This window comes from Neodiprion virginianus, chromosome 5 (genome assembly GCF_021901495.1).
Source record: "Neodiprion virginianus isolate iyNeoVirg1 chromosome 5, iyNeoVirg1.1, whole genome shotgun sequence".
NCBI lineage: Eukaryota > Metazoa > Arthropoda > Insecta > Hymenoptera > Diprionidae > Neodiprion > Neodiprion virginianus.
This window is the reverse complement of record NC_060881.1, coordinates 19122352-19149306: the sequence shown is the minus strand read 5'-3', so window position 1 is coordinate 19149306 and position 26955 is coordinate 19122352. Positions and strand designations below refer to the sequence as shown.

The window sequence follows — 26955 nt, the reverse complement described above, 5'->3', positions numbered from 1 at the left end:
ATTACGATGCTTAATAATTTATTCGCAAGTAATGTATCAGACCTCCGGATCACAGATTCTACTGAAACTTCTAGACATGTTGCTGTGGCCCAAAATATGGAGCTTCTGAAGTGTAGTTCCATCGAGAGGTCTGATAGTCTCATTGTCAGTAATTCCAAGAAAACTGTTTTACAATGCACGTTGGAGTTTGAATGTATTATTGTACTCTTGTATATATAGTATATATATATTGAAAAGGGGGAATAGGTGGATGAATAAAATTGCAACATATAAAATAGTCTTCTGTAAAAGTTTTCATATTCGAAATATTTGACAAAATACAGGAACGAACCCGAAAAAGGCTTACACAACAAAGTTTGATTAGGATTAGGACATAACTTATACACGGGATAATACCCGGAACATGGAAATACTTAAAAACGAATAACTGGGACTTCGCGTATAGCATCCAAAGATTTGAATAGCATACATATATTATCATTCCTTCCTCTTAATACGTAATACAAAGTGTTGAGCATTCTACTTTTTTTTATTCTTATTTTATTTTATACTTCAATAGCTTAGAGCACCACCTTTATTACATATCATCCTTCAGGACTACTCTTTTATAGGCACATTAATTATAGGCATTACGATTGTACAAAACCAAATACTCCTACGATGAATTTATTAATTTATTCATTTATCTTGAGAACACTTCGATAATTTTATCATTTTTCAAACTTTCATATATCTCTTCGTTATAAAATGCCTTTTATTTGGTATCACCTTTCTTTCAATACTAAGAATTTAACAATTACAGCTTACTCTAGAAACATTAAAACAAGAAGAAAGAATAACAAAAAATTAGTAATAAATAAATAAAACAAAACAGAGCTCCTACCAGACTATTATTATTATTACTATTATTATTACTATTATTATTACTATCAGTTTTATTGTTATCATCATTATCATTAATGATTATTATTATCCTGAGTATTCATCATAGAACCGGTACAATGATTCCACACAGAAGAAAATCTATACGAAATAAATTTTTTTATCTAAGACTGTTGAATGCGAAAGTAGAAAAGTTACAACGGCATCGTATTATTCTGAATATGTATTACAGAATTCTCGTCGATCTGCTAGTCAAAGTCGCGGTTGAATTTAGAGATTTTAGAGAATTTAGATACAACAGTGTTGAAACCAGGTAGTCAGATTTTCAGATGAATTTCAAGTTCTGTGAAATTGGAAAATATAGTAATAATAATAACAATGAAACGATACCGAGGATGAACAGGAAATAAGAAACAGAAGGACAATCTTTGAATTTGAAATAAGGTTATGTTACGCCGAGAATCTTAATGGCTGCCTATCAAAGTTGACAGCATCCACTTCGCGACTTTGAGCGGTTCGTTCTATTAACAAGTGGTAAAATATGGCGAAACAAGAGTTTCCACGGCGTTTTCGTCATTGGCCGAATAAGGAAAATGTCTAGACTTTTGATTTCCAAACGATTATAAGATCGCTGTCAGCGAGAGTTAAACTTAGTATAATTTTTATCAATTACGGAGCTATGCAAGTCAAAATATAAAAGAACAAGCATTTTTCGTATCGACGAATGAACCGGTAGTTAAATAACCAATAAATTACCGACGATAAGCCGCGTTAGAGATTCGATGAGTATGAATAGGTAATGTCAGAAATCTGTGGATCATAAGAAGCTCTTTCATTTAACCGCAAATAGATTAATTGTTCTTAGCTTTAACTAACCGTAACTAGACGTATGTATAGGCACTTATTATTTCAATGGCTCAGTAAAAATTTTATCCGCACTGATCCAGGCCACGCAAAATTTAAGCAGACCTGACTAATATCATTATTACGTAACAGTTATTTAAAAAAACATATACAGAAGATTTTCATTTTCACGTACAAACGCATGCACATAAAACCAAATTTAAGAATTAAGTAATACGATTTTCGCTTCAAAGCAAATGGAACGATGCGACTTGCGATAGTTAAAAAAAAAAATAACACAAGACATAAAAAATCGAAATTTTCCACACTTTCCCACGGTCTGCTTTCGTTCATTCTTTACTTACTGGGTGAATTCAAAACTTCTATACTCATTTTTAAACTGACATAAAAACGTGCGACGCTAATTCGAGGAAAACGCCATTTCACCGAAACGATTTCTAAGAGTACATACACCCGATGTAAATTATTTATTTAATTAATACCATCAAGAAACTATCATTAATTTTCATTCCTAGTCATCGCTATTCCGGATGAACACGTCTATAATCAAAGGTTTGCCTAAACTTATCTGTAAACATATACGTTTTATTATCATACTAATATACTATATTATCATTATTACTGTTACTATTAATATTAACTATGATGTACTATATACACACCCACACATACTTTAGATAAAATACTTTCCTTTTGATTAAGTAGTCTTTGAACGAGATTACTGTGCCTACAAAATTTCTCATTTTCTTTTCATCAAATAAAAAATAAAATGAAAAAACGTCCCACTACTATATACGCACACCAGATAGATACACATGCACATATCACAGAAATGTCATTTCCGTCTCTTTCGATTACTTTTCTTTAGATTTTAATATTTTTTTCTAATTTTTTCTATCCATCAAAAATGATCTTAAAATCCTTCTATTTTTTCGGTTTTTCGTTAAAAATTTTTGATTCACACACGTATATTTATTATGTCTACCTCACATTGCAATACCATAATAGTAATAATAATAATAATAGCAATAATTTGATCATGTTATTAGGGACAATTTTGTAATTACACACAGGCACTTTTAATAAATATTTGAAGCTATGCTTAAATGTATAGAGAGCGCGACGAGTTAAAAACTTGAAGTTTGAAATTTATACGTATACGATAAAATTGAAAGAACGAAAAGACTGTATTACACCCATTCGCCATACACACACACACACACACACACACAACAAACAAACAAACAAACACACACGCACAAAGTAGCGCTATTGGGGCAAACGACAATGAGTTGCTGTACGAAAATTTTAATTCCAAATCTTCGACTTACGATTTTGGAACAATCATTTGATGAATGATGTTATAATTTAATGAAAATGTTACCATTGTAAATCTTCTTTACCCTGAGTAGTGTCATAATAGTTTACAATCCGTCCATGAATTTATAGAGAATTTTTCTGCCATGAAAATGTCGGAAAGCTGCAAGACTGGCTTATATTTTATCCTAAAATTCACGTACATTCATAATCGACACCGTAAGGTATATTATTATTCAGTTGCTGCACGGTTATGAGTCCAGTATATTAAGATAAAATATAATGTATTCTAGAATAAAGTTAAATAACTGTCTTTAATAATACGCGTCCATATGTGAATATTGTACAGGCAGTCTTCTTGCTAGATCCCCAAAGTATATTGTATTAGCATACAACATACAATAGTGGATACGAATAACGCAATATTATAATATTACTTAATAATATACGGAGACGGAAAAAATGAATTTCAAATAAATGAAAAATGAAAATTCATTTTTGAACGAACATATTCAGACCGCGTATATATGTATATAATATTATAAAATATTACTGTAAAATAGTTTGTAACTTGACATTTTAAAACAAGGTATACTTGACGTGAGAATTTGAAATCGGAATATTGCGCACATATATATATAGTTCAAATAGTTACGTAGGTAATGTGCATAAATATGTATATGGTGTATATAAACCCGTCTGTTAAACTTTATTATGGCAATTATTATGGCGCGATATTAATGGCACAAAATTTACATTTTATCGAGCAATCAATTTATCAATTAATCGATGAGATTCGAAATTTACGTGAGTCAATAGAAAGGTTGAAATAAATCAATAAAAATGTTTTTCGCGTTCTTCTACCTTTTGCGTGTTTTTTTTTTTTCTTACTTTAATTTTTTACACACTTCGTTCAATCGTGTGCGCGATCTAATTTAGGTAAAAGAAATTATCAAATTCTGCCTTAAAAAACAATAAAATAGTGACAGTTGGAAATACATCTTTTTTTTTTATCGAATCGCAAATTGGTGCATTTGCGCATGATTTGTTTATTGATCTTCAATTGCTTTTTTTTTTTTGTTTTTTTTTTTTGCAACAATGAAAGTACGAAGATCGTTTACAGAATTATTTTAATCCACCGTGGATGGTGTGTCAGTGAATGCGTTCAACTTTCGTATGTTTTTTTTAACTTCGTACATTAAAAAAAGGATGAAAAATCTCAAATTGGAATATTAAAATATCGAAAATAATTTTCGTTTAACAACTACTCGCCCATGTTGATTCAACACACACAGAAAAAAAATGCATAAATCAATAAATAAAATTTATACCGCATGCCATGTAGTGGGTGGTTACAAAAGGCATTTTTCGTTCGTCACATTTTTGAAAATTGTATTTGATAATCTCTTTTGCTTCTAGTTTCATTAGAAAAATTTCGAATGCGTTTTCGTTTCTTCACACAATTTTGCATGCAATTATTTGTCCTAATCTTTTTGACATTTTTATAATAGTAGTTTTTTCTTTCATCCCAAATAATATTTGGACAATTCATGAAGGCAGATCAATCGGTCGTTACGAGGAACGGAAATGTAATATATCTTCTTGTTCAGTATTTTTAACTGGTTTGCTTTTCACAGTAAATAGAATTCCTGCGAAAAAGCTGCCTGTTGCCTGTAACGTAACAAAAAAGATTCACGATCCTGCTTTAGATCGATGAAAATTAAACAGAAATATTCAACGTGCTATTTATAATCTCATCACCTCGCACGTCGTTGGAGAAAGAACAAAATCAACACATATACGAATGCGAATAATGCAGGTATAACTAGTAGAAAATCATAACACGAGGTTAAGACGACGACGTTTCAATTATCATATAATATTTTCATTTCGCTGAATTTCATAATCTCCGGAGATTCCTTTTGCTCTGTCTCGATCCTGCTATCAGCCTCTTGTTCCTCTTCGTTGGCGTCGCGAGCAAGGCTGTTTTACATGGGCCTTTGTGTTGCGACGAGCACAATATACAGAATTCCATCGAACAACCCTGTCGCGTACAAGACGCTGTATTCTTTTCACCATTTACCGGACACGCGAACGAACAACCTGGACAACGAACCAGATGCTTCGAGGGTTCCAGGGTACGGGCAGCCTGAAAGCATGACAAAAAAAAGACGTCTGTTAATCTGTTGCTTACGATTTTTTATCAATTTTTAGCCTATTATACGTTACTAAGGATAACAAGCAAGTGAGACAAAAGATATATAGATTTCAGCGTTCAAAAGTGAAAAGTGAGGTACACAAACAGCTGTTTAAAAATTCGCAGCCATTACGCTTTCACCTCGCATTTTCAGACCGTGTTACCAAGTTTGTTTGAAAAGATACTTCTATTTTTTGCGTTACGTTACCTGCCTACCGATTGATAGAATGATTTTCAGCCTTTAATTTCGAAAAAAGTCGGGTAAGTATTCTTTTAATCGAAGTCTGAGTATCTTCCTCAAATTCAATATGGCGGCCTGGCCGACATATGATTCGGACAAATTACTGACTTTGTATTATCACGTTTGTGTATAGATAAAATTAAAGGTGAATGACAGCAGCGCGAACGGAACACGTAGCTGAATAGTATAAAAACGAAAGTGTCGTTAGGCTTAAAAAAAAAAACTCGTCGCCATATGGTCATCAAACTCGGTATATACATACATCGATAAACAGCACATTCTTTATACATTTGTGGAGGTAGTTAAGTAGTACTCAAACTGTATATACCCGCAGAATACGTAATATTAATTTTTTTTCCGTATAATTCTCATCAATGTATCGTGGAATTGGCACATAAACACAATTCCATAAATGCACATGGAAATACTATGGCTGTAACTATAAATCGTAATGACCGTGGGAGAAGATTCCGTGTTTTAAACTAAGAATAAGTAGCTGCTATACGCAACAGCATGAATGAAATATTGGACGACGAAAATAGAGTTAAAAGAAACAGGAAAAAAACGAAACCATAGAAGCATAATATATATTCCACAAATGGTAATTCTAAAAATACGAATAGTTGGATCTAACATCATACAAGTAGCGCGTGATTGAAACTCGTTACTAGATATATGTACACCACATGGCCGAATCCACGTTTCTATTGAATAACAGCTTAACGGATATTATTCTCACATCAATTTAATCGAACCTAACTTTATTAATTTACCGCTCACATTAAAAGCGTATTATATAATCCATTCGCCATGCGTGTTAAAAAAAAACATTATCTGTTGCACCAATTAATTGTATAATCAGGACTATTTTCGTTTGATGAAAAATTACAATTACATATAATAGAAATGATAATGACCCGCGAAAATTTATTTAAGTTAAAATTATGAGAAACCAATTAATTACCGTTCACGTTACTCCGATAATGTCTGTAAATACTGGTATCAGTATAAAAATGCACTCCAATAAAACAACATGTAGTTGAGTACGCTAAACAAAAATAATTTCTTAAGAGGCTAAGCACGAGACATTTGCATTTTATATAATCACGATGAGAGCTAATTTACTACAAAATTCTAATTTAAAAGATCGTACGCAAGCAACTATAATCATACAGTAATTTGCTCAACTGAACAAAGACATAGTTGTATCACTAAGCAAAAATAATAATATTACTGTTTAATCGAAAATTGTATGGTTGCAGAAACAATTACGAGATAATATGTACAATAGTTTTACATTCAACTATAGATACAAGTGATATATAGTCGTTCACATTGATTGTATAACTGTATTTCGTATGCAGAAAAAAATTTTGCGCTTGTATTTTTATGCGACCGGAATTTCTGGAAGTCAATTCACTAGAATGTATACGGTAAACCGGTACAGAGGAAATTTACTCCCAGGACATGCGGCAGCACATTTGACGCGAGTTCTTTGACTCTCCCGTCACGTCGCGCAGGGTGCAGAACAATTGTATGTATATGCAATTACAAATGGAATTCAAGGTTATAGGTATGGGTATTGTTACTATTATTAATATTAGCATGTTAGACCCTGTGCAAAAATTCTCTCTGAACGGTTTCGTCTGCGTTCCTGGATAATAGTTATTATATACCAAAGCAAATCAACCTGCATTGCTTAAAAAAAGAGAAAAAAAACTGTTGGCGGGAACAAAATACTATCAGAAATTACTAAACAATTTGGTCAAATTTCGATTTTTCCATACCAAGATCATGTCGTAAAATTTACTTGATCTTATGTCTGATATAGTGACAATCGGTTGAACTAGTGCATACAGTTATTTTTAATTTGTTGTGTAATATACTTGTGAATAAGGTTCGGTTATTCATTCGACTGTAATTGATACCTAGATAGAATTGGTTATTGAGATAGCTATGTAAAACAAGAAAATCTAACACTTCGCAAAACTGTATAGAATCACTTCGTCACATGCGATTATAACAACACAGAACCCAGTTAAACTTGTCCGAACGAATAATTCTCAATTGGTTTGCGAGGAATGTAAACATCCGTACAACTTGATGATAGATTAACTTGAAATAGCATTATAATATACAATAAGAAATACGTTGTAACCGAACTGTCGCAGTTTCTTCGCCACCGCGTTTTCTGTTTTATCACAGTAAACTTCCGCAATCTTAAGTACTTATATATCATACACACACGTGCGTGTACCTACTTTTATCATTAGAGTATTTATCAATTGAAAGACCGATAGTAAAGGAAATTCGCGGTTGCTTGTATACTTTTTCCCCCGCTTATCAATGCGCTAGAAAACTCGGTTCCGGTAACTGAACAATCTTGGCAAATAAGTAAAAATACCGTCAGAAGTGTCGATTCTAAAATACCGTGTACTTGTATTTTTTTTTTTTTTTTGTTTGATGTTAAGCAAATTCCACTCTGAAATTTGTTGAACCCAATTATTCAAAAACTAAATCTACAGCATCGATACACTAAACTTTAAGCAAGATGGAGATTATCGTAAATCATAGATTGCATGAATAGTCAGCAAGCAAAACTGTGTATGTGTGTGTGTGTGTGTGTGTGTGTGAATTTTTTTTCTGATTGTGAATAAGTGACAACCGGTGGCTTGGAATTGAGAGCCACGTACGTAATTAATTCGCGAATGTCTATATAATACTTGTGTATGATACAGATATATTAAAGTTGTGCTGGATTGAAAAATGTCGGCAATTTGTTTAGGCATCTCTATTATATTATTCATAGGTATGCACACACAGCCAGCCTTTCACCCATCACATCGAATGAAGGTAAGGAAAGAACGGCGACGTGTATAGTTGAGTATTCCCGTAATTCGATATCCGAAACTTTTAAATCGGTGTCAAGTTACGATTTTTAATTTCGACCGTCCCGAGGATCTATTCGGCTGGTTGGTCGGCTGCCTGCCGACCAGCGTTTTTCAACTCCGCTGATCATCGCAGCAGCGAATTTCCGCCGCCGTGCGCAAAGGACCTTATAATACAGATTTTCGCCTCTGTTTCTCAGATATCTATGCGTGTTTTCATCTTTCTTACACTATTTCAAAACTCCGTCTAAAATATCATAAAGAGCGACTAGATACGAAAAATGTTCTCGGTATACGCTCCAAAAACAGAATAAAACAAGAGTAATATATTGATCATCATAATGAGACTGGTGAACAAAAATGATTCAGGACCGATAAATTAACTGACATAATTAAAAACGACTACCAATTTATATACAAAAATGTAGGAAATAGTCGTATTTATTCAATCTGTGTATACTATATATTTCAAGTTTATTACAATCCGTTTGCGCGAATTTTTTTTTTTTAATACCAGGTCATAAAGATAAACTCTCACTTTTTAAAACTGGAGATATTTTTCTAATTTTTACTTTCGGATTTCACGATAAAACTTCTTAATTTCATGATTTTTTAAATTCTCAGGGATTGTTTACCATTTTTTGTAGTTTTTGGCCGCATGCCTTAATTTTTCAAATGAATCACTGATGGACAAAATTGCGATTATTCAATTACAACAAAATTCAAATCACAATTGTAGTTTTATTTATAAAGAGATGAATAGAACACAAATTATAAATACAATTTGCAATTTAATTTAAATAAAATACAAATTACATTTGTGTATTGTATCTAGAGCGAGATCAAATACGACTAATTTGACAATACTGAATTTACCCCCGTATAATTCCCAGAATTCTGCAGAGCTCTTGCATCCGTGAGATTATTTCCTTTCCTCAAATTAATCAGTCTCCATCTCCGTCTCATGTCATTGATTCAATTAATTTCGCCGAGTGAATATCAATCCCGTCTTATGACCCATTCCGCAGCAAAGTTTTACTGCTCGGAGTGCAATTATATCGCTTCAACCGCACTGCAGCAGCAGCCCGCGTAATTGGTACAATGCATTGAGCTTTCGCCATACGACGAACAGGACGAACGCTGTTATGGGAAGTGGGTGACAAAAAGCCACGCAGTTCGCCATGCCGTTTGCAACAGGCTGCAGGTTGTCCTTTGTTTCTTTGTTTCGGATGTGTTCTTACTTTTGTTCTTCTTTTCCGCCGACTTACTTTGCTCGATTTTCATCAAACCGCCTCGCTTTTGCATCGAACCGAAAGATCGTGGGAAAGTATCACAAAGCTCCTGGTTATTTGCAATTTTAGGACTTCAATGTCCGATTTATGGCTACGCGGAGAAAAATAACGCCTAGATAAACTTCGCCAAATACCATGTACAATTTATTTAATAACTCGCAAAGATTCCGATTTTATTCATTACGATAATGAAATAATAAAAGCTTTTCGTAATTTAAACAGTATCAATCATTTCATCATATTATGCAACGTATTTCGTAATATGGCATGAACTAGGTACGCGACTTGCGATCTGAGAAAAAAAAAAACTAATTTCGTGTTGCATGCGGAAAATCGACAGAAGTATATTTCTGGGTTTTCGGCAGGTTTCCCCGTTCTTTTTATCAACATCATTTTACACATGATTATAGCTGAATTGAAAAACTCTGTCCTTCTAAATTTCTCGAGACTCGAAAACAAATATATATAATTATATAACTGTCATTTTTCCTGTTATAGTTACGATTTCAATACAGCAAAATACCACAAGATAAGGAATTCTATTAAAAATAAATCGAATAACGATTTATCGGTTAACAATTTGTTCATTATAAGTTAGCTACAGTTAACCGAAACGAAAAAAGAAAAGAAAAAAACGGCGATACAGAATCCTAAAATAAAAAGTGTATGGCGCGTGTCTGCCAACTTACTAAAACTAAACTGCAGCACGTTCCGTACCAACATTGCAATTTTAATTACTATTATATCTATTACACAGAGCTCTATGAACAACTTTGCCTGTATAATTCATAATATCTTGCGATGAAATCGTATCACGGATTATAAATCATCCTGATGAATAAATATACCTATTACGTATATGCAATAATGTACACGATATTGCGATAAAGCGTCACGGCGGCGAATTGCGTCGCGTTGCGTCGACTCACGTCCGATCCTTGTTGCCGGGCGGCCTTTATTGCTACCAACCAAAATTCGGTACATAGTTATATAGATATATAGAAACACATACACGCTTGCATATTTGTATCACAAATATCCGAACACCGCTACGCATATACACACGGATCGAAGCTGCTGGGAAGAAGGCAATCTCTGGCTAACCTAACCTAACCTAACCTAACCTGAAATCCTGGGGCAACGAGTTTCGAGTGTAATGAAGAATTTTTTGGCGGGTGATTTGTAGACGATATTTAAAACTGGAGACATATATATATATATATATATATATATATATGTATATATATATATATAGGCAATTCCGCAAGTTACGGGTAAACGATAAGGTGCGGCACATATTGTTGATTTCGCAGCAATTTCGATATCGCATCGTTACATCATTCATCAGAACACTCAGATTTCTCGATAGGATTATCAAAATAACTTCACTTTTTTTCCGTTATACTTTTTTTGTCGGTTGTGAAATCTTGAAAAATTCGTATTACAGCCAAAAAAGTGTTTCTTCGATTGACGCCGAAGATTTGTCCAGGAACGGATTATAATCGAAAATATCGGTCATTTTGACGTAAAGAGGAGGGGGGGGGGGGGGGGGGGGGGGATTTCACGAGTTAATTTCTTTCACCGCGACAGAAAGTAACACAACTCGGAGGGCAAAAGTTCCACGAAGAAAAAAAAAAAATTTTTCTGATAAACGGTGAAACGATTCTTCTAATTTGGTAGACGCAAGAACGTGTCAAAATTGTAGGAGAATCGAGATTCAGATGCCCGATCGTTCGCGACCGATAATAATTGGCGGAATTGCCCATACATGTATTTATTATACCTGCGACCGCACACGTAAATAAATTTGCAGAGACGCGGATACGTGTGTATTATTATACCGAAATCGTGACAGCGGCACAGCTGAGGCCTAGGAAGGAAAGAACGGCCCGGCCGTTTGGATCTGGGCCAGAGGCGCTGCGCTGACCCGTCTGTGTACACCCGAAAATAATAATAAGCGATACCAACGCTTGTGCGTCGGTATAGGTGTATTATATCACTACTTGGGCCTCCTATGAGAGGAGTCACTGTTGTACCGCTGCTGCGAATGCTGCTGCTGCTGCTGCTGCTCTCTTGTTGCCATGCAATTATTATTTTAGAGTCAGTTAATATCTCTAGACGCCCGCTTTTTCTTGCGCAAGCGAACTGTTGCCGCGTCAACTCGTGTATGTGTTGTTTTTTCAACGCCGTGTCGCGCTACTGATGGTCAACGCGTCTAATAATAAGGAACAAAAGTAACCGTACAGGAGGTCCCTTTACCGGCAACCTACCTAAATTTCGGTACAAGTTATCGGGCGGGAAAATCGCGCGTGCTTTCTACATACCGATTACTCTGTGCCAAACAGCTTTGCCAACGTGACAATGTTCGTTCTTCTCGTTTTCTCTTCTCTATAGCTAGGCTAATCCGCACGCATTTAATCTAAACGCCGTGTTTTCTTACAGTAGAAAAATTTAAAACCATAAATTTATACTAAATAAGTCTCAATGTTGTTACCTAAATGTTATTCTATCATTTGATTTTTCTTATTACGAATGACCGCTCATTTTATTTGTGAATCAATTCTTTGGATAAACTTTAATGCGTCAGAGAAATTTTGTACGGCAGTAGGTTAATTTTTTTTCTCAATCATAGCTAAATTCATCAATGATAATTTATCATGTAACAATTGAATATACTGTTTTTCATACTATTTATTTAATAGTTATTCTAGTTCGAATTTATTTCACGTGTTTCACTTTTTCTGAAACTCGATATTGGTTTTCAGAAAACGAAACAAAAATATAGCATCTTAAAATACAAATATACCTGTAAACAATGACGGAATAAAAATTTGATTTATCAAACCAATAATTTGTGTTTCTTTTATTCACTGCTCATCGGTGTTGATTAAAGGTTAAAAAAAAAAACTACGATGAACAAAAAAAAAAATAAAAAACTATAACAAAAAATGGTTAACGTAGCATTGCAGCAGGGATTTGATAGCAAAAAACGACGCCTCTAAATATCGGTTCTGTTCTGTTCCTCGTGTTATTTTATTTCACCATCTCTTCCGCAGCGATTTTTCCTTGGATGATGAGAGCAAAAAATCAGAAAATAATTAAGAAGAGGAAAAAAACTAGCCAAAGAGAGAACGATCATTTTTATCTGATATCCAAACTTGACGACACGCGCTGATATACAACGCATTATATGTTATAACGGCAAGGGGCGCCTGAATTGTACCAATCACCTGTTGCTACCCAGGCCGCAACTATTTTGTGCATCGCGTCGTTTGCTGAATGACCAACAAGAGATATTTTCACGGTTTCACAGGTTGCAGGTTTGAATAATGGATGCGAAAAGGTTGGATGGAAGGGGACGGTTAGTGGTAATCCTCTCGCTCGCTCCCGGAATATTTATCATGACAAGTTTACGTATGTACATTATGATACGTGTTATACCGATGCGACGTATCAACACCTCCGATTCTCTCCTAATTATTACACGTATCTATTCAGTGTACGTATACTTGGATTACAAACTATATAATGTACTTACAATTAGATATTAACTTGTAAAAAGAGGAACACGTAACTCTTTAGATACCTAAATATATACAACCTGTGTAAACTCATTTTCAATTCTGCATAGAAAGTAAATTGTATTCAATGCTGCACCCAAAGTCTCGTGTGCCATTTCGATTTACTGCCCAATCATAAGTGGCGGCCATATTGATCAGCGAGGATTAATTTCTCAACTGAAAACATGACACAGTATTTACTGACGCAGCTAATCGCTCAAATCAGACAATCCATTTGAGTTTTTTTTTTCCCCCAACAAAATGCAGCATCATTCGCAAGTGACTAGCTCTGTCAAAATGAGTTTAGATACCGTTAAATTGAAAAAAAAGCCGACTGGATCGAATCTCTTTTTATTTCTACGTATAGCTATTTTTACATCGTCCACTTTGTATATTGTAATCGTACAAACGCATCAACATTCAACACGTATATAGTAAATCCCAACGAATACAGCTACGCAGAGTTCACATAGCTTGTAGAAAGAGCGGGCGAAAAAAAGAGAGAGAGAAGGAGAGAGAGAGAGAGGGAGAGAGAGCGAGATAAAGCGGGAGAGTATCATCTACACACGGGAGAAGAGATAGATGAGATACGAATTACATCGGGACGATTTTTACGTTCCTCGCGATGACGCGAGCTATGCAATATTCGCATCAAAATTTTCGTCAGGTTTTCAAGACGTGAAACTTCGAGGTTAGGTTAGGTTACGATATGATATGTTAACGTAGGTCATGACACGATTACGTTAGGTTATGATGCGATATGATTTGTTAGGCTACGTTACTTCACGTCACGATATCATAGGTTAGGATGGATCTATCGCAGCGACTTATCGCGGCAGGCAAAAAAGACACATTTGTCTGTCGATACCCAAGTATGCGTTACTCTACGGTATGACGGCATCCAGTGAGAAAGGATCGGGGTACCGACAAAGAGAAAAAGGAGAAAAGGAAGAACTGAAAGTCTAAGGGGGGAGGCGAATTTCGGTACGCGGTCGACGACGCGATCGGAATCGTGTAAATTGATCCCGGTGTTAGATGGGTTCAAGTCCGATCCAGTCAAAACAACGCGACCTGGTCCGACTGGCGGCAGCGGGGGAGACGACTGCGAACCGTTCGAAAGTCCTTGATCAGGACTGTACCCCACTGTATGGTTCGGTATGATAGCCATCATCCTGCTTCCCGCCGCCTGCTGGCGGCTAACAGCTGTAGCAATGCATTGATCACTTTTATGTTCTGCCTCACAGAGAGACGACTGCGTCATGTTTACCTACAGAGGTGTGGTGTACTTGTGTAACTTTATGCACAGAGGGTATTAGTTTTTTGTTAATTATGTGAAATGCGGGTTAGGGTGAAGTTATGTTACAGAAACCATGCACACGTTGCGAATTAGTTACGACTAAATCTGTTCAAGTCCATCTTACTTTTGTTTCAATTTCTTTGTCTATTTCTTTATTTTGCAATCGTTGCGTTTCCTAAATTCTAAACTGCATCGCTATAACGTCGGACGTAAAATTACGAGACAGACATATCCTACCATTATATAAACGCTTTCGGCAGAAAAGCAAAGCAGGAAAAAAAAACAATGTGAACGAACAGAACAAAACGTAAGAAGGAAACCGTTTTTTTTTTTTTGCTTCTCACCCGTTTCCAATCTTGTGCACGCGATATTTCGCCGCGGTAGCTTTATAATTTCAACAATATACATGTCATATACATCGCCAATCATACACATTAGGTACGTTCGATACGTTATACACACAGATACGTATTCGACCGCATCATGCAACCCAGGGCCAAAAATCCTGTCAGTCATTTCTATGAATCACTCTTGGTTGTAGGTTGAGTTAGGTTAGGTTAGCCATATATAATTATACACAATTGCAAGTTTCTTCTCTATCCTTATTCTTATACCAAGTTGTTAAAAAAGATATCTGCTTCGATCAGAAACCCGAAAATCCCCCAAAAATGTCTTTAAGTCCATTTCTATACAATATAAATTACTAAGTTATAGTTCGGAAGCTGAACGTATAACAGCACCATATACGGATAAATTGTACTGACTGGATTATCTATAGATTCTGTGTAGTTTTTGTTCTACTAGTTGAATCTAATATCTTAAAGACAAAATACGCAAAAAGGGAGAAATAAATTTGATTGAAAATATAAGTTGTAAATAATATTTTCACAATAGTAACGAAATTGTAGGGTACGAGTGCCGGAAAATCACAACAAGGTCGTATGTTGATCGCGCTGCAAAACTGGTTGATAATTTGCATCCAGATATTAATCTGAAAAAGAAAAACAGGAGTCGGGAGAAAAAGACGCGGCGAACAGGTCGACAATAGGCACAGTTGTAATTATACCAGGGACCGGTTGTAGTTGCATGGTAACAATCTGTCGCTGCAAAATAAATTTTAGACGGTTTCAAATTTTTTCTTCTTGCTTTTACTGTGAATCGAAATAATTCGAGCATCGCATTTCGAAGAACTCTGACAATGAGAGAGAAAGAGAGGCAAAAGCCCAAGAAACTGAAATTCGTTACAGAATCTCTTCGTCGCGATTTAAACCCGGTAAACGAAATACGCTAAATCGAAAATATACATCGTCATTTCGTTAAAGCTTAAATATGAATACTGTAAAAGCATCCTTTACCAAAATATGCCACTTGTAAACCTTATAACCTTAGAATGGAAGTTTCACAATCAGTCTCATTCGATTGAGAAAGTTATTCTATACACCATATGCGGTGAAGATTTGTAGTAAACAAATGAACAACTTTGCTATTTAAACTTTTGCCGTATCTATTTTTGTTTCGAAGATATCAGCGAAAAACGAAAAAACCACCAATTTTTGAGAATTAATTTCACCCCTTAAATATGCGAGTGGGCCGCTAATTTTTTGTGAGGGTTTATACTTTGGTGTGAACTACAAAATATAATTTTTTTGACCCAGGTTGTGGGGGTGCAGTAAGGTGACCTTCCTTGTCAGAAAAATAGTTTGAGCTTACTGAGCACGCATATCACCAAGTGTTAGTGTATTAGTGTGAGGAAAAGACTTAATTATACGACAAGTTCACAGGCCCTGGCATAGATTTACGATATTTAGAGATAACCCAGGGACCCTTCGAGAGCAGATCCTCTGACGGAGAGACGCTCAGGGTAAATCTAGGAATGTCTGCTCCATGTGTACTCAAGCCCAACACGATGAAGCGACTCTTCGCAGGATGAATAGTACAGGCAATAGGGAATTTTTTCCTGCGCTAAATTACAGCAGTTATTTTTTTTCATAAATAGGTTCAGTATGACGTACTGAATGTAAATTCATAAAATCCTTACAAATTTTAAGGGCGAAAGTGCCGCCATTTTGAGAAAAACCGTTTCGGCCTATATCTCCGTAACCGTGCGAAACGGTTTTTCTCAAAATGACGGCACTTCGCCCTTAAAATTTGTAAGGATTTTATGAATTTACATTCAGTACGTCATACTGAACCTATTTATGAAAAAAATAACTCCTGTAATTTAGTGCATTATGGAGAAGAGTAACGGGTCCCCTATTGCCTGTACTAGAAGGAAAGAATGCTGCCAAGTGCTGCTAGAGCTAGACTACGAGTCACGTCAACTTCACGAAATGTAACGATTCGTTTTGAATTATACTGAATTCAAACATGAAAGAACACTGGAGACTGTTTTGATTGAAAAACGGTAACACCGTAGTTCATAGAACCGAAGTTCGAACTTCCTGATGACATTCCATCAACACCGAGAAAATAAAAAAATAGATTCTACTCAAAAACGCAGGAAGAAAGGGACACATAAAGGTTTTTCGTAAAAAATACCCATGTCAACTGTTTTTTTTTTACTGCAAATGTAACAGGTTTTAGTCTGCGCACAGTAGTTTTTACTGTATTTGGAGAAAACGCCGCATTTTACGAAGTATATTTTACCGAAAAACCTGATGTGTCTCTTTTTTCCTGCAGCTTTAATTCATTCTCTACGTGGAGGTTCACTAAATTTTATCAAGGAACTTAGTGATCAGTTGAACCATTTCTTAGTCGAAGTGTTAAAACTAGATTTTAAAATAATTTTTATTGAATTCTATAGCCTGAATTTTAACTTTATTCTCCAGCACCTCGGAAATTAGCCGAGAACTTCCTGCTTTCCCCTGATATTAAAGATTTGTAATCATCCTGACAGTGAAGTGATCATCAAATTTCCTGACTCTCGTATCAAACTTTCACGAATAACTTTGGATTTTCCAGTGTTTCCGGTGTTTCAAGAAGTTGCCATACAAATATCCGTGAAAATTGCACTCATCGTCTCGGTTACATTCCACCATTTGCAAAATCATAAATCATCCTTCCCCGACAGTACTTTCACTGCACTGCCCGAACACCCTGAGCCCAAGGCTTTCCGTTCACAGGTTCAGGACAAGGGTATCTAATAAATAATTAAACTAACGCCGTCAAGCAATTACGATAAGACCGAACAGGTACCTGGCAAGTCCTTTTTCTCACTCTACTTTACAATTCCGTTATTATCCCTTTGTGAGGATTCCCTGTTGCAGGCCCTAAACCCCAAGGCTCAAACTGTATTGTTACAGGCTTCTAGGATATTGAGGAAATCTACCTCCCACTTTATACCTGGGGCCTCCGGACAAGTATAAGGTATTACCCTGGTATCTCCTTTTTCGTACCTTCCGTCGAAAGTTTTAATGCGCTTTAATATTCCTATCTACACCTGCCTGTCCATCCTCTTTTACGCTTTACTGCAATCGTTCCGTACTGCCAAAACATGTCGCAGGGAAATTACTTCACGGTTTTACTACAAATTCTAACCTATTCTTAGGTGTAACTCTGACGTTTTCATTTTAAACTCACAATTGCAAATACATAGACTGAAAAATTTCAATTGATAGAAAGATTAAACTTCATTCTATTCGATCAATTCAATGTGCATAGATCAAACCAAATATATCCGCTCTTGTAATTTTAGAGGTAATTTTTTTTCCACACTTCATTTCATTGAACGTTCTGTGTTATCGAAGCAAATCTCATACATTTTTAACTAACTGTCCACGAGTAAATCTGCGCAATGTACGGAAAATATTTTCTAGAATTTGAAACTGTTTTTCATAGAACAAATTCCGTATTCCAAAGCCGAAACTGCAGCATGAGTTTCAACGGTGGTTACTTACGTACAAGAATTTACCTGATCAAACGAAGTGGATCGTCAACGGTTTTATAATATATAAAGTGCACTATACAGGTACATCCTACCGGTCTCAGTCCTACGATTTCACGACGAATTATTGTCTCCGACAAAAAGGAGAGGATTTTAATCCTATCCACGGGGTTTCGGTGGTGACCATATAATGAACGAGTGAAGACGACGGTCGGTTTATGAAGGTTATCTTTATTCTCTGTATGCCAAACCCAACCTTTTCCAAGATTAGGACGATCCCCCCGGTCACAGTTGTCAGTCCTTAATTCTCTTCCAGCGGAACGGCGGTAACCAAGCGGTAACCAAAAATGTGCAAGAACCACGAATTTCGGGAATATGACATTTCCGTTGAAACCGCACAGTTATTCGTACAAAGTTTCTTGTAACGGTGCCCAAGAAAGGCAATGATTAACGAAAATATCGAGAAACACGGCATTACTTTTCATATGATATTCATTAATTAAACTTATTCCCATATTTTTTTCAACACCAAGTATTTCAACCGTAACTCGTTAGATGGCGATGATTGTTATGAGTCGTTTTTATTCTTTTATCCTCGTAAAAAATTTTAATCAACTTTTCTGTCATAGATTATTACACTAGGTATTAATGCAAAAAAAATAAATAATGGAATTCCCACAATCGAATCTAAGGTTTTTGCGCACGTTTTGTATGCGACCAACGTTTGCATATAGTATACAAAATTTCGAGGAACCAAATTTTCGTACATTCCAATGTCTTGTCCTTTTTCCAAAACTGACGTGGGAACATTTTTCGCACGTATATATCGCGACCCAAGATGAAAGAGAAAGGAGACAGCAAGATCACAGAGGTGTTCTGTTTCAACCACAGTGCAGTAGCAGCAGTAGGGTGAAATTTTTTGTTCCCACAGCATCGTTGCATGGAAATTTTTGGAGCTTCACCAATATGCTTGTTTCCTCTTTTTTTCTCACTCGATTTCGCACTCTTTTTCTTTCCGGCCTCGCCGTCTAGTTCTTTTCTTTCAATTTTATCCACGTATATATTTTTCTTTTGCTCCGGCTCTCCCTTTTTCTATCATAACTTATTCTACACATTGGATTTGTTTCATTTCATTTTTGTTTGTTTTGTGTTATATTTTTTTCCGCTCTCTCTATCTGCCGACCAGTGCGTTAGGTATATATCTTTATATAGATATGCGATGTACATAATACATTATACTGTTATATACACCGGGGATAATAATTAACCGGCATGCAACGGGATAATTATTACTATCAATCATTCTATACGAAAGGAGGCGTGTCCTCGTTAATTTCGCGAGCTTCGAAAGGAATGATAGAAATAAAAAAAATCGTAAAAAACTAACAAGAGACAGAAATAGCACCAATAACAGAAACAACACCAAGGATGATGATGATAATAATAACGACGGTGTGTTAATGATCATAAAAAAAAAAATTTCACACAGTTGTATGACGCACATATGACAATTTATATATACATATTTTTGTGTATCATCACATCGCATGTAACCTGGTAACAATCTTTAGATTTCAGAAGGTAATTTACCAAGTACTACATTATAAAAAAAAAAAACTTTAACTGGACTCAAAGTAACTGCTTGTTAAATAAACATAGTTATGTATAGTAAATAATTACATCAATACTGAAGCGAGTCTTATACTGATTTCCTGAAATTATTTCATAATACCATGGTAGGAGAATAAATGATGTTGAAAGACAGATCTCATTATGTGAAGTAATTGGATGAAATCTAGAAAAACTTGGAAAAATCTCACGTGTTTTGAAAAGTTGTTCCTTGCTTTGTAGAATTAATACAAAGGGAATAAAAGTGAATCAATTCGTATAATCAAAGATTAGCGGTCAATGAAGTCTGTTTTCTCTCAGTGTACGTATTATATATTTAAATCGTTATAATAGACAAAAACTCGCAAGTATATTACTTCTAAATGCAGTGTTTCTCGGACTTGCAAAAATACTAGCGAGAGGCTCTTAGCGAGGGAGGAAAAAAGACGCGGACGTACTGAACAAGAAGCTGAGACTAGCCGGTTGCTAGGAGCGTAAGAAACGCGCAGATTCGTGTGCATGATACTTATTGTTAGAAGGCGCCGCGTGGTGCGTCGCTGCGTTCGAAATTCGAACAGCGATTGAGTGCTGCGCGGGCGTGAGCCGCTGAACGGTTTGGTTTGAGAGAGAGATGTGCGCGCGCAGCGCTGCAACCGAGGCCATGCAGCAGCCACGCCACCGAGGTTCCCGCCATCTTTTTCCCGCGCTCGGCTCAGCGTGCGCGTCGCCTTCGCCACGGAATTTCAGTGAGCAGTGAGCCCCGACGATGGGAAGAAAAAAAAATTACAATCACATTTTCGCATTTTGTGCTACTAGATTTATTACGGGTCTTCTTTTCATCCTTGCAATAGCGGGAAATTTGTTTTGGATATAAACAGAATGCGAAAACCATAGCAAAAATTACGAAAATAAAGACATCTGCGGTACGATTAGTGACGTTGGGATCACGTCAGTTAGGATAAATCAAAATTTCGAATTCTTACCAATCACTCAGTTTTTCTAATTTCCGATTTCGAAATCCGTTAAGTGGGAAAACGTAACAGGTGAAATTTCAACTCCGAATATTAAAAAACTAAAAATTTCAATAATTTCGGTCAATATCGTAAATTGCCACGATTTGAACAACATTATAATACAAGATTCTTATTCCTCTTGTTCAAACCTTTATTTCTGACACTGTTTTCTCCCTTTACCGTGATTGTGATAACACGTTACAGATAGGTATTCGGGACGGCGGAAAAGAACTTATATTAATTAGCCACATTCTTGAAACATGTAAAGCATTATGATAATTACAGTTGCAGACCAGAGATTCGAAATATTTCCTTTTTCCGACAATATTCTACTATTGAACACGAGAATGAAAAAAAAAAAAAAATTTAAACAAAAGACAAACAGAAACTACTGACTAAATGAAACACGTAAAATATTCAGCGTACTGGTAGAATAATAACTATAGTACAGAGGTACGAAATTGGCGGCAAGGTTAGGCGTATTCAGCGGTGGGGAGCGAATTGAAAAAAGGAAATACATGCGAGCGCGCCCTTTCGCGCGCACGTGTTTATATTATTGAAATGGAGCCAACACGACGATATTCCATTACCTTGGTTTTCGTCAGGAATTTTTAATCGGTAACATTTCTTTTTTTCCGTCTCTCTTGATTCCATCTTTTTTTCTTCTTATTTGTACAAATCAGTCGGGAATCTAATTTAACGTTCATGTAATATGGACAAGTAACGGATTTGTTTTTTGATTTTTCGTTTACTGTTGTTTTTTTTCATTCGGAATATGAGCGGAAAAAAAAATAATACAGAAAAATAGAAACCATACACCTTGAAATAACTACGACAACGATAAAAAATAACGGTGATGCGTATAGTTCGGAGGAACTCTTTAAAACCAGAATGAGACGAAAAAGAAAAATAAAATAACGCGACGTAAACAGAAAGAAGATCGCATAAGATACATTCGGACGAGAACCTGAAGCAAAAAAATAACAAATGATAGAGAATATCGATTTAAAAAAACTGATGATACATTTAAACAGATAAAGAGTGAATTTCAAAGATATAATAGAGGTTGGATATAAAAAAAAAAATAGACACAGAATCGCCTCTTGTTGCTAAGCGGACAGAGAACGGCGGGAAAAAGTGTGTAAGGTTTACGCGCATGTGTACATGTGTGCGTACATGTGGGTCTGTGCCGTCGTCGTCGTCGTCGTCGACGTTAGTGAAGCTGCCGTTGCCGCTGCTTCTCTTGGGGCCCCGTCGCCCTAAGTAAATGGAATTTATCACGGTTGCGTCTAGACAAACTGCGAGCGGGAAAAGTGGAAGGGACGGGGGAGGGGGAGTGGACAATCGAAGAGAAGACCAGGGGGGATAAAGGAGGATCCTCACGCAGTGTTATCCAGGTCGAGAGAACGATGTAGCACAATCATAAAAATCAGGGAAGAGAGAAGGAAGGGAGGAAAGAAGAATGAAAAAGTTGATCCTCTATAGCGGCAACGACGACGAAGAAGAAGAAACTCGTTGTGTTTTTCGTGTATCAAAAGTTCGGCCCATGCGCTTTCGGCTCGCGAATAATAATCACATGGCGCACGCGCACACGCGCATAAACCCAACACGCACGGCGCAGTCTTCTCGTGTGTAACAAGGATCGCGAACGACCTCTTGAGAGGCCGGATGGTGTGCTGCGCATAGCAACAGAGCACCGCGTCGTGCGTCGTCCCCTCCCCCGCTAGTCTCCTCCACGTCCTTCTCACAGGAGTGACGCTAGCTCGCCAGCCTCGCTAACGGCGAAAACCGCGACGCGGGATTACCGAGAGAGGTAGGGGAGAGAAAGACGCTGCCGCTGGCCATCATCACACATTCGGGTACCTCTTTACGGTCTCTTACATACCCCCGCCGCCTCTTCCCTCTTCCCTCTACACCCCGCCACACCCCCCAACCCTTTCATCATAGCTTCGAACGGCGACCAACGCAACGGCTTCGAGGCGATTTGAGCAGAGAGAATAGAGTCGCATAGTGCGACTGCACCGTGCCCAGGATAATGCGTAATATAATATGTTGGGTTATGTATGTATTTTAATGCTTTTAGGGGGAAATTCAGCGACGTTCGTTAACCTTTCGCGATGCTGATGATAGATAGATATGATACATGTATAATATTTTGGCAATTCGATCTGTACAATTTGCGTCAGTTTGGTATTACAATAAAGTTAAGTATTACAATAAAAATATTGTCATACATGGATGAAATGTATGCAACAGCATTTTAACCCTATCCTATGTGTTTGCCTGTGATAGCAAATTTGCGGAAATTTTTTTTTTTTAATACGTTCATCAATTTCAGAGATGTGGAAAAACAATTCTTGAGAAATTTGACAAGTTTTCGGGCAAATCGGAGAACGTTTCAAGACCAAATATTATTCGAAACGTTCATTTGTTTACATGGCTGCTATAATATTTGAATATTATTATTTTAGAAAATTTGGACCCTGCAGAAAAAATGTCGAGGGTGAAAAAATATATAACTTCCTTGCTAGTGGTCACAATAAGACTTTCAACTATTTCTCTCCAGTTAGATCATTATACGTTGAAAACAACGGACATTGCGATAATATATATTTGAATACGTCTTGTTCTTCTATGAATTCCAAAATCTCATGTTCAATCGCGGAATATGAATGAAGCGCGGCGGGCGTCGATGACGGTTATGTATAATACTCGCATTATCAATGTTTGAATGTTAGCCAGAGTATGACTGGTTACTGTAATTTCAAAACAAAAGAGATATGTGTACTTGGTAAAATACTTGATCCGAAAGAAATTCGAGTGTATTTTAGATGAGGCTCAAAACCAGATCAAGTATTTTCTTTCAACGATTTTTGGATATCAAAAAGTTTTTCCGCTGTCGGAAATATCGACCTTGATGAAATATTGCAATGTAATTTCTCTTCTTTCAAGATGTAATACCAGAAAATATTCCGCAAGACGAAAAACAGCGTAGAAAAAGATTACGCGAAAAAAATACCGATTTTTCACTCTACCATAACTCGATTTGAAACTTTCGTTTCTTCATTCCTTAGTGGATACGTGTTTCTAAAAAGGAGTCCGAAATTTGAATGTTTGAATATTTGAAAAAAAAAAACAAATAGCAAGCATTGTATTATCGCGGCGGTGCAAAGAACGGGAACCAGTCGTTTTTTTTTCGCCTACATAAGTAAGCACAATTTCACATCGTTACGGAGTTTATTGCCGTTGCAGGCGGCTTCGTTTCGCGCGCCGGAGACTCGTGACCGGTGAGTAAAGAGAGAGGAGAAAAAAAACTGGCGAATAAATTTGAAGTTGAAGAGAGTAGTGTAAAATAAGAAACAGAAGAATTCAAATAAAACAATTGAGACGCGAACAACAAACAGCGTCATCTAACGCCGAACGCTGCGCGGTTGTTTTGCACGCGTCGTCACGTGATGTAAACACAGCGAAAGCTTGCGAGGCGCTTCTCTTGGCCAACGACGCGATGAAGAGAGCGGTACACTGAGTAGGAATCGCGGTGCGATGCGCGCGCCGTCACGAGTGGTTGGCCAGAGTGGTCTGTCAACGAAAGTAAACATCGCAATGAATGTATGCAACTGTACACAGAGTCCGTTGGTCCAACGTACTAATTGTAAGTTATAAGTAAGTATCTCTAATACTAAGCGAGCGTTTGTGTAACTAGGATGACGAATCGTCGTTCGACCGTGGAATGGTTTCGTTTTTGTTTCTCTGCTTCTTTATTTTTATGAGTAGATTCAAGTGACACCTGACCGGATAACTTCTCTTCTCTTATGTTTGTTGAGTATGCCGTCAATTTTGTGTCCGACAATGTCTCTAGATAGAATCAACGGATTTTTATGATTGAGGGCGCAAAATGACGCGGATCTTCCTGTTTTAGATCTGGTCAAATTTTGATCAAAATCGATAATGCTAATCTCGAGTTATTTACAAAAATTGACATTTCTGGGTGAGAGGTTTTTTGTTTTCGTATGTAAGAGGCATACCGAGTTCTCCGATTACTTCAATTTCGATTTTTTTCAAATCTCATGAGAAATAAGAAAAAAAAAACTATCAAAATACGTTTCGATTTACAAATATTGTCGAATTGGAATAAAAATGTTCTGTAAAAAATTATATCCATATGCCACATGTAGAAAGGAAATAAAAACAACACGCACAGATCCAGCAAATTCGCGTTTTTCTGTCTTAAATTATTTCCCGATACTTTTCCCGCAGCAGTATTCAGTGAAGTGTAAACAAAATTACAAATTCTAGATTAACAATAAATCTTTTTTGATTTCACTAATTACAGATCATAATCCGACAAGTATGAAATTTTTTTACTCTTCTCTGCTTTGTTTTACTTATTCTGGAAAGTCGTTGTCCGTGCGTTTCGACATCCTATTTTTTTCTCGTTTTTTCTCTTTGTCTCTCTTTTTGCAGGCCGCAGGTTTATATTCGCACACACACGAACAGTGACGTGTAGAAAGTCTCGGCATCATATGCAGATCATCATCATGTGGTCGCGCGGGTCTGAGCTGGCGATTTAACAGCGTTGCTATGCGAGCCGACAAACATTATATACATATATGTATGTATAAGAAACCGGTAAGCTTCCGGAAACGAGATGATGGTCGATAAAATAAACCGAGGATGATTGCGTGCGAAAATAACGCAACTTCTCTCTCTACTCCCTTACCATCTCTTATCCACGTGACGACGAACCGTCGAACACACGAATTTCATACATAAATGATTTATTTATCCGTTCGCGCTAAAGTTCGCGGCTTGAAGAACATCTACAAGAAAATATTCTATGTATGATTTCAAAAATATGTGAAATAATGACTTTGTGAAAAAAACGTCGGACAAATTTTGTAAAATGGATTCAATTCTGTATTGAAGAAAAAAAAAAGGATGTCGAACTGTATCTTTTTTTTAACGCTCTAAAATGTGAATTCTAAAAATCAATAACACAATTTCCTTGGTCCGTTCAATAAACCGTGAGAATTTTTATTGTGAAATAATATTCAAAAATTACCGAACGCAAAAGCGTAACGCGTAAAAATTTCAACGTATTCAGTACACTATGTGCTTAAAACTTATTTGAAGCGAGAGCCTCGGTTGAGTCTACATGTGTAATATAATATTCGTCGAGTCGTAATAACGGAAAATAACAACGATCTTACGGTACAACATTTTTATATTATTTTGGCTTCCTCAGAATCTTCTGAATCACAAGCAGTGTGCTGACAATCTCAAACTAAATTAAATTACGACACCAATGATGATAATGACGACATCGAATTGTAGTTTTTTATGTTTCATATAAGAAAACAAAGGCAAAAAGTAATTTAAACGTAGTATTCAGTCGAATAAAAAAAATACTCGTATTAAAAATACCTAAATATTAATTTAGGAAAAGAATCGAAGGTATTTTAAGATATTTCATCGTCAGTTACAGTCGGATAATTTTCAGCATGTACACAAGTAATGCGTAAAAATACATAAGAAGTAGAATTTCTACATGCAAGTTGAAAATTTAGTCTAAATTTATTCACAATAATTTGTAAGACAATATCAAAAAATTTATACTGATATTTATAATATATTTTTATTCTCCCTTCTTCTTCTGTAAATCTTCTATAAATTTTTGTTTTTACTTTAATGTTATTCATAGTAACACAGCCTTTATTATAATATTCAAGGATTTGAAGCCGAAAAATGTACGTTCGCAGCATTTTCGAGTTTGTAAAAGTTGGCGAAACTATTCGGTAATTACCAGCTCTCTTAGCCCTAAAAATAATAACAGCTACAGGGAAAAAAAAACAAAAAACAACGAAAAATAATCTGTAACGCCACAGCCTAGTTTTTATAGCTTTTGTGTTAACC

General features: G+C 36.1%; 1 protein-coding gene across 1 annotated transcript in view; it reads right to left on the bottom strand.

Annotated features, from left to right (window-relative positions):
* Positions 1-280: 280 nt before the first annotated feature.
* Positions 281-26955, bottom strand: part of LOC124304945 (F-box only protein 43-like) — a 49088-nt gene continuing 22413 nt past the window's right edge. Inside the window, exon 2 of the mRNA XM_046763757.1 lies at positions 281-5212. Coding sequence (XP_046619713.1) covers positions 4964-5212 — 249 coding nt within the window. The 3' untranslated portion in view covers positions 281-4963. The remainder of the gene's footprint in view (positions 5213-26955) is intronic.